Below are 9,778 nucleotides of genomic sequence, written 5' to 3' on the forward strand. Positions count from 1 at the left end.
CAAGGGCCTCCTCATGCAGTGCACATCCTTAGTGAGATTCCAAACCTCCGTCAAGACCACTCCATCAGGCATCCGAGTCACCGATGAGCCTCAGGTAACAGGCGCCAATTTGTGGGGGTGAGCCTTTTCAGGAGCCCACCTGGTGTAGGGGTTCGCCCTTTTGCGCACTGGTCCTTTAGACTGACAAAGTAGAGATTGGCATGGAAGCTGTAATATCACGAAAGTATTTTATTAGGACACATGAGTGGAACTACATCAATACAGAACCCTCAGGCAATGTATGAGGGAGCACATGGAGTACAGAAACCATGGGCCTTATAAACACCTTTTACTACAGAGAAAGCATGGAGGCTCAAAAAGAGGCGGTACAAGTGTACACACAAATAGTCGGTTACATACAAGGATACATCAGAATTGCTTAGTCAACAGAATGGGAGTAGCTACAATGCTGCTGACATCAGTTAAAATAGCCTGACAGTTAAAAACATGACAGGTGCATCCTAACAGCTAAGGCCTCTCTGAGCATGTGCAGTACTCAGTGTCGGAGTTAATTATAGATGATGACTCGGCGAAATAGAGAAGCAGGCAACAGCAAAGACGAGGAATCACATGGCAAACACATGGCTTAACTAAAATTGATGGTAAAAACAAAATGGCTTCAGCTCATCCTAACAGTAGTCTCTGCCAAGTTTCCACAGCAGGAAGTCCCATTCCCAGATCCCAGAGTATGGTACCTGGTTCCCGGTTAAGAGGGGGACAGGTTGAGATTCAGGGGAAGTAAGATGCTGTCTCACCAGTCTTGTGGGGGGAGTGTGGATGAATGTTGTGATGCCCTGGACATTTAAGTGATTGGTTAGCACGGTAAATGGTGTTAACCCCTTCGACGCTCATGACGAGCTGGGCTCGTCATGCAGTAGCCTCCTCGCACGCTCATGACGAGCCCAGCTCGTCATGAATAATGGGAAATAAGGATATCCAGCACAGGGGAAAAATCCCCATAGCATTCAAAAGGTTAAAGGACTGTTCAAAATGTATTGTCAGACCGAACAGTCCCCGTAATTGTTTTCCGGAGTCGCGCCAACACCTGTTGGAGTGTGTAAGTTCTGTGGTTATAGGAAGCTTACACTGGGGAGGGATACTAGAAGAATGGTGCAAGTGTCTTCCAACCCAGAGTGGTGGAAGTGGTTCTGATTAACCCAGCTAGGTGACCTTGTAAGTGAGGAGGTTGCAAGGCCTCACATCCTGTCCCGCAGGGGAAGGTGTGAGACTGGGCTGTATTCCAAGCCTCAACATCAGTCTCCAGTACTGGATGGTTCTTAGAGGGAACACCAGGAAGGGTGCCTAGTCTGTCCTGTCAGACCGTTCTTTGAGGGGGATCTCCCCGTGTTAGGTAAGCTGGGAGTATCTGTAATCAGGCCTCCATCAGTTCTGATGTCTGGCAGTGCCACTCCTAAGTGAAGTGTGTGGAAGTCCAGATTGAGGCGTGACAGGGGAAAGAGTCCCCAGTGGAAGAACCATTGGGTCAGGGGCCAGCCAGAAGGGCTAAGTCACCAAGGATTGGCCCTGGTGGCGCCACTTCTGTCCTGGGGCCTCTTCGCGCACTGTCAGAGGTACAGGAGGTCACAAGCTCTGCACCAGGCAGACTGTCACACGACACATCAGGTATGTGTCACCCTTGGGGAGAGGGTAGGCGTGCTCCCCATGAAGTCCTGGTTCTGCAGGCATCTGACCAAAGGGTACCGTCTCTGGGTTGGGGAGCCAGGAGCAGGTGTTTTCCGAACTGGACGGCAGGGCAACTGTAATCAGTGTCCTGACTGGTTTGCCTTCTAGGGGTACCACTCCAGAGGGGTGGTGCAGGCCTAGCCGGGATCTTTAGGGTCCCTGGCTGAGTGTGGTAGTACTGCCCTGAGAGCAGGTGGGGCCCATCTTAAGGGAAGGAACCCTGATCTTCAGAAGGGAGGGTATAGGGCTCTGGAAGGGGCAGCAGAGGGAGGGAGTCCTCATCTCTGACTCCGGTGCAGCTGGTAAATGTGGATACAAGGTGGTAGACCAGTTGATGAAAAGAGGTCCTGAACTGGTAGGAGAGTTGTGTTCTGGGAGAGTGCCGAACCCCAGAAGTAGAGGCAGGGTTAGGAGACGCTTCACCCGTGACCTCTGGTCAGCCTGAGGGTGCGGACCCTAGGTTGAAGGATCGTGGTAGTTTGGAACTACACTGAGAGGTAGAGTGGAGAATGGCTATTATGTGCCAGGGGTTAAGGACCAATGACATCTTGATGGCCTAGGGTCTGGTCCTGGCCGTGGACAACAAGGGAGTACCAGTGGGGTAGCCTAGTTGGGCCTGAGGGTTTTTTTTTCAGAGGGAACCATGTGGGTTCAGAGTGGTGCAGAACCGGAGGGTGTCCCTGCAGTGCGGGCCCACGTCCGTGTTCTATCGCCCGAAGTAGGGAAGCCCATCAACGTAGTGATTGGTCTACCCTGCATTTTCGCTGGAAGGGGGTTGTGTTGGATTTGGCTCTTTTTGCAGGTTCACCCCTAAACTTTTAGCATTTCTCCCAGCCCTTTTCTCTGTGTAGTGTTAGTGTTTTAAGGCCGCTGGGCACTTTAGCCCTGTGGTCCATTGTAAAGGGCGTGCGCTCTCTGTTACATTTAGTGGGAGTGAGAGTGGCCTGCCCTCCCATAGGAATGCATGGGGGATTCCCTGCTCAGTGTGTGTCAGTGGTAATTCATGTTATTAAAGTAGCAGTATGGTCAAGTCTGGTATGTATGAAATTGTGATAATAAATGCTGCGCAATGGTGTGCGCAGATTTATTATGACTATGGGAGAAATGCCACTTTTAGAAGTTGGCATTTCTGTGTGCTGTGTGTCCGCCTGCCTGATGTGAATTGCATGTTTGGTTTTGGAGGGACAGGGCAGGCTGAGCCAGACGTGGGTTGAATAGAGAGATCTGCAGTTGGAGTATGGGGAGGGGTGACCCTTTGATCTGAGCAGGGCTGTGCCTGGCAAGGTGAATGATGGATCTACCTTCCACTGTGCGGCTGATGGCAGACCCCCTCTTCCTCAAAGGCAGGATGCAGCCTTGTAAAAAAAGTTCTCCAGGACCACACCGAACTGGTTCTGGCTTGATTCAGTGACTTGTGACTTTTGAGAAAAAAGTCTTTTGGTGGTATAAGTAAAGGGGCTGTGACCCAATGAAATTGTTCAGTTCTATGGTGCTCTTCTAGGATGATGTGCTGCTCCTGATCCTGCTGGGGCATGCTGCTGTTGGGGCCCAGGAACTGCCATGAGGGCTTGCCTCCCTGGCCCCTGCATTGCCCCCTTGATTGCTGAGGGCTTTTTCTTTTGGAGCTATGGCTCCCTGCACCCTGTGAGCGATATATTTTAATTCTTTCTTGGAGGAAGAACATGTTACTTCTGGATGCCAAGACGAACCTCTGTCCGTGTAACTAGAGAGAAAGGACGTTGAAACATTCATCCATCTTGCTAAAGTAACTACCAAAGGGCCTGATTTGAGCTTGCCTCCTGCTGAAGTCTCAGGGACATTAGACTTCACCCATCAGCCGTCCGGATTCCTATTTCTGGGGAATTCTCCTTGCAGGTGAGGCTTCTGTTGAGAATTCCAGAGCCTCTGGTTCTACTGTGGGGCACGCGGGCTGAAAGTCATCGTCATCACTGTTGTGGGCCGCCGCAGCTGAGGAGCTGTTACCGCCGAGAGCCCGCATTTGCCTGTGTTACCAAAGTTATTGTTATCGCTATTGTGGGCCGCTGCAGTTGAGGAGCTTTTGCCGCTGAGAGCCCGCGTTTGCCAGTGTTACCAAAGTCATCGTTATTGCTATTGTGGGCCACTGCAGCTGAGGAGCTGTGGCCGCTGAGTGCCCGCATTTGCCATCCTATGAGAATCATCGTATTCGCTATTGTGGGCCGTTCCAGCTGAGGAGCTGTGCCACTGAGTGCCCGCATTTGCCGTCTTACAAGAATCATCGCTACAGCTATTGTGGGCCGCTGCAGCTGAGGAGCTGTGCCGCTGAGTGCCCATATTTGCCGTCTTACAAGAATCATCGCTATAGCTATTGTGAGCCGCTGCAGCTGAGGAGCTGTGCTGCTTAGTGCCAGCCTTTGCCATACTACAAAAATCATTGCTAACAATGTTGAGGGCCGCTGCAGCTGAGGAGCTGTGCCGCTGAGTGCCCACCTTTAAGCCCAGTACTTTCACAGCTGTGCATCACTTAATGCCAGCTGCATCATTTAGGTCTGCGCAATTGCGCACATGGATTCTGCTGCATTGGCAGCCGCCCTGACACTTTGGACTTAGGGCATTTTGAACCCCTTTGAGAAAGCTGGTTGGCCAGAGGGACTGTCAGGTTTGTAGGGCGCCAGGCCCTAATGTGATGGATGGGTGCTAGGAAATGTGATTTTTGTAGTATGATTTACACACCCTGTTTTATGCCTCTGAATGTGGTCTATGATTATGAGGTTTTCCAGACTGTATTTATGTTTGAATTATCCTCGACTGTGGTTTATGCTAGTGAGATTATTTCCTAAGGTGAGCTATGCTTAGGAGGTTATGGTCTAATATGTTTAGGCTTATGAGGTTGGCGCAGGATATATTTCATGCCTAATGTGATACAGTGGATAATATGATTTATGTTACAGGATGATGCTGAGTCCAGTGTTTGCCATTAATTGCCGGTTTTGTTCCAAGCTTATTATATGTTCTCCGTTTACTATCTTTACTGAGTGATGGTTCTGACAGTGGTCCAGGTGGCCCTGTCATGTGTATATAATCCCCTGTAAATATTGCCCAGTGCCAGTTGGCACATTGTATATTGTGTGATTACTATTCTAAAGTGTTTTATGATAATACAAAGGCTAGTTTTTTACATAACCTTGTGTGGAGTTCCTTTTGTGGTGTGCCTAGTATGTTGTTGCTTTGTGGGTTGTGCAAATGCTTTACACATGGCCTCCGGGATAAGCCTAACTGCTCATGCCAAACTACCAAGGGGGTGAGCAGGGGTTATCATTGGCGTGTAACTCCCTTGCTCTGACTAGAGCTGTGGTTTCTGGCTGGATAAGGCTCCACCCCTAGCCAATCAGAAATCCCATTTCTAACAAGTCTCATCTATGGGCTCGATTGACATCCACCAGCCGGTTGGAGTCACGTGTTGGCAGCCTTCACTAAATATTCAGTGATGACAAAATAATCGTATTTCTTCCGGGAGCAGCGCTCGTCGGTCTGACAGCTTCTTAGGCGAGGTAAAGCAAACGTAAGACATTAAGTCCGATACCATGGTAAGGTAGGAAAAGACAAAAAGCACACACTTCTTGGCAGCAGGGATGTCAAAGGTATATCACTGGCTGTGATAAAATCTTTATTATAAATGCTGCAATCTTCCAACAAATGCTTGAACCATCCCTAGGAATGTGGCAAAGATAACTTAACAAACAGAAAAGTAAAGATGGGAGTTGGAATGTCAGCTGATCCAGTGTGAACAGGAAAGTATTGTCAAGAAGAGTGTGAATGGAGCTGTAAATGTAAATGTATTGCGATTTATATAGCGCACGTATCACCCGAAGGCATCAAGGTGCTTGCTTTGGGAACCCGTCCTGGCTTTTTCCCTGTGAGATAACCCCTACTGGGTATCCCCAGGGTGAAAGCCAGGCATCCCGCCACAGGTGGGCCGCCGTAGTGGAGATTAAGCAACTATTGCCCAGAGTTGCAGCGTAGGACCCCATGATTAGAATAGGCACCGAGGCGAGAATTATCGAGTCCGTGGACATTTTGGGCTCAGTACCCTGCCGCGTCAGGAATTGAACCCTGGTCCCGGGCCATACCTCTGCATCAGGGTCTGCCGCTCTAATCACTGAGCCACACTCCTCCACTGCTGCATTTGTTATATGCTTCCTGAAGTGTTACCTTTATTACATACATCTTGAAGAGTTTCCTTTGTCTTATACTTCCTGAAGAGTTACAGTTGTTATAAACTTTGTAAAACTGAAGTGACAGCAGCATATCCTGATAATTTCTTTTTCCACAATGTCTTCTTCTTTAAATTAAATCTTGAGTGTGCGTCTTCCTAAAGCTATACCTCTAGCGAATGGGTGCTCCGGCAGTGCCCTTTCTTTACTAAGTTATCACCTCCTTTTCTGAATTAAGATGTGGCATGTTCAATAGGACATTCAGTTAAATATCTGTGTATGGTGAAACATCTCTTGGTTACTTTAAAAAATGGTAAAGAAGAGATATCTTTTACAACTAGTTAAATATTGTGTATTTACATTCTCTTACATTTCGATTTAGTGATTTTAAATCTCTTTACATCCAACAGGAACCCAGCCTTGAATGCACAAATGATTGTGAATAATGACTTTAATCGTGTAAATCTGCAAAACGTCATAAGAAAAAAATAGCTCCAATATTCAGTTAAAGAGCTGCACAGTCAGAGAATGAGGAACCTGAACAGATAGATCCTGGAAGAAGCAGTCACGAGCAATTCAGTGGATTTGAGAGGCTGAGCTGTGCACGTCCACGCCACAAGACGAAGAAAAGACCTCTAGAAAATGAATACAACAACAATAACAACTAACCACTGCCTGTATTATCAAGACTCCAAGATTTGATTATTGGATCGGTGTGAGGTGGATACAGCATTGTAATGATGGCAGACCACCATTCAGTGCGCTAGGTGTATTGTAAACTATTTCTGGCTAGACCACAGGAGCAAGAGAAAAGCACAAGGTAGTGGAGCCAGACAACAGAAGGTTAAAGGAAAGAGAGTTTCTCTGATCTACAAGACTGTCCCAATTTGCATCGAACTTAAGGAAGACTAATCTTCACTCGTAAGCATGCAAAACCTTTATACAATCTAAAGACATAACCACATACAAAGAAGCTTTACTTGCCACAATTATAATATATGTAGTTGGTGAGTTTTGTATTTCATTGTGAAATCTGAAATCAACCATCCAAAATACCACACACATACAGGGAATGTGACAGTAACACAAGTGCTTTATCAACCATGTTAGCTCCTCAGGAAACGCAGCCATGGGATGCAGACAAATATAAGCCCGACCCAGAGACACTACCCAAGAAAAAAAAATCATACACAAGCAGCAAGAGCTTTAGTTTGTCATCACTACTAAAGAACCATCAGCAAACACACACAGGAGAAGCAACGTGCAATTGCAAAGAATGTTTGAAGAACTTTAGTCAGTTAACACTCCTAAAAGATCATCAGCGAACACACATGGGGGAAAAACCATACCATTGCACTGAATGTGTGAAGAGCTTCAGTCAGTTATCACAACTCCAAGTTCCTCAGCGAACACACACAGGGGAAAAACCATTCAAGTGCAGTGAATGTGTAAAGAGCTTCAGTCAGTTATCAGAACTCCAAGTTCATCAGCGAACACACACTGGGGAAAAACCATACCATTGCACTGAATGTGTGAAGAGCTTCAGTCTATTATCAAATCTCACAAGACATCAGCGAACACATACTGGGGAAAAACCGTACCATTGCACTGAATGTGTGAAGGGCTTCAGTCATTTATCACTACTCCAAGTTCATCAGCGAACACATACTGGGGAAAAACCATACTATTGCACTGAATGTGTGAAGAGCTTCAGTCGGTTATCAGAACTCCAAGTTCATCAGCGAACACACACTGGGGAAAAACCATACCATTGCACTGAATGTGTGAAGAGCTGCAGCGTGTTATCAAATCTACGAAGACATCAACGAACACACACAGGAGAAACACCATACCATTGCACTGAATGTGTGAAGAGCTTCAGTCAGTTACCACAACTTCAAAGACATCAGCGAACACACACAGGGGAAAAACCTTTTAAATGCAGTGAATGTGTGAAGAGCTTCAGTCAGTTAACACAACTTCAAAGACATCAGCGAACACACACAGGGGAAAAACCTTTTAAATGCAGTGAATGTGTGAAGAGCTTCAGTCAGTTATCACAACTTCAAATACATCAACGAACACACACAGGAGAAACACCATACCATTGCACTGAATGTGTGAAGAGCTTCAGTCGGTTATCAGAACTCCAAGTTCATCAGCAAACACACACAGGAGAAAAACCATACCATTGCACTGAATGTGTGAAGAGCTTCTGTCGGTTATCACACCTACAAAGACATCAGCAAACACACACTGGGGGAAAACCATACCATTGCAGTGAATGTGGAAGTAGTTTTAGTGATTCCTCAAATCTCAGGATTCATCAGCGAACACACACAGGGGAAAAACCATACCATTGCAACAAATGTGTGAAGAGATTCAGCATGTTATCAAGTCTTCGAAGACATCAACGAACACACACAGGAGAAAAACCATAGAATTGCAATGAATGTGGAAGTAGTTTTAGTGATCCTCAAATCTCAGAAGTCACCAGTGAACACAGACAGGGGAAAAGCCATTACAGTGCCGTGAATGTATGAAGAGCATTAGTCTGTTATTAATTCTGCAGAGACATCAGCGAACACACACAGGGGAAAAATCATCTGATTGCAATGACTGTGGAAATAGTTTTAGTCGTTCCTCAAAATTAAGGAATAATCAGTGAACACACACAGGGGAAAAACGTTCGAGTGCAGTGAGTGTGTTAAGTGCTTTAGTCAATTATCAGAAATACAAAGACATCAACGAACACACACAGGTGATAAACCCCTACCACTGCAGTGAATGTGGAAGTAGTTTTAGTGCCCCTTTAACATTAAGAAATCTCCAGCGAACCCACTTAGGGGAAATGCCATTCAAGTGCACTACACAAACAGAAACAGAGGAGAAACCATACCATTGTAGTGGAGTTGGAAGTGTTTGACGGAAGGGTTTTCAGCTAACTACAGGGGTTAGTGATAAAAACTATAAACACAACACACTTGAATAAGTTTACCAAGCACATACTGGAGAATATTTCTAGCTGATTTTGGTGTTTGGTCATTTTGTGCAATAACTCGTTCAATGAGAGCTGCTAGAAAACAACATCCAAAGGCACAAGAAGTCAAAGTAGGAAATTGTGAGCTGTAACTCTGAGAGTTAATGCTTGCAGCCCACAACATTTACCTCCGAAGCACTGAGTTGGGATACATGATGCTAATTTCACTCATCACATGCATCTGTTAATGCACCCACCATAGTGGCACTTCCCCAGAGGTGTCCAATATCAAGCTGGACCCTTGAGAAATTTGCTGGCTCACCACTGACTGTAAGTGATTCACGGCCAGATTTATTTGATATGAATATATTTTAGACCTTTCTCATTTACAGAGAATCAACCAACCAACTCCTAACTGGTGAAAGGACAGAATCTGTGCATGATGACGAAAGTAATGATCGCAGAGAGAGCTGACGAAACGTTTAGTTCTTAAAAGGTTTCTGAAAGATTGACAGTTAAGTAAAGAATCTTAAGCAGTAAAGAATTCCATCTCTTACAGTCCAGAACTATCGACTCCCTGCTTTACATTTCTTGAACCTTGGCCCTGGAAAAAAAATGGATTTAGAAGTAAAGGAACACAAAAGATACAGATTTTTGACACAAATGATATTCAGGTTTGTTTTTACAAGTAAAAAGAAGCTCTTGTTTTATAAACTGCAAGTGAATGAATGGGCATAAAAAGTATGTGCTGCCTCGTGCGCAAGCAGTGAAACTTTGCGATGCAGTTGGGACGTTCTCCGACCGCTTTTGTGTTGCTGGAGCTGCCAAATAAACAGTGTTCTTATAGCCCAGCCTTGCTTAGAGGAAGGAGTTCACTGATATA

The 9,778-nt window shown here is 45.9% G+C and overlaps 1 protein-coding gene across 1 annotated transcript; it reads left to right on the forward strand.

Annotated features, from left to right (window-relative positions):
• Nucleotides 1-6,973: 6,973 nt before the first annotated feature.
• LOC144806589 (uncharacterized) lies at nt 6,974-8,356 on the forward strand. Its single transcript, XM_078672925.1, has one exon. It carries the CDS (start codon nt 7,019-7,021, stop codon nt 8,354-8,356), a length of 1,338 nt encoding a protein of 445 aa, XP_078529051.1. The 5' UTR covers nt 6,974-7,018.
• Nucleotides 8,357-9,778: the final 1,422 nt, after the last annotated feature.

The sequence above is a fragment of the Lissotriton helveticus genome (assembly GCF_964261635.1).
Source record: "Lissotriton helveticus chromosome 1_1 unlocalized genomic scaffold, aLisHel1.1 SUPER_1_unloc_9, whole genome shotgun sequence".
Taxonomy (NCBI): Eukaryota; Metazoa; Chordata; class Amphibia; order Caudata; family Salamandridae; genus Lissotriton; species Lissotriton helveticus.

Coding starts and splice junctions, on each gene's coding strand:
- LOC144806589 (XM_078672925.1), top strand. CDS start 7,019: ATGTTAGCTCCTCAGGAAACGCAGCCATGGGATGCAGACAAATATAAG.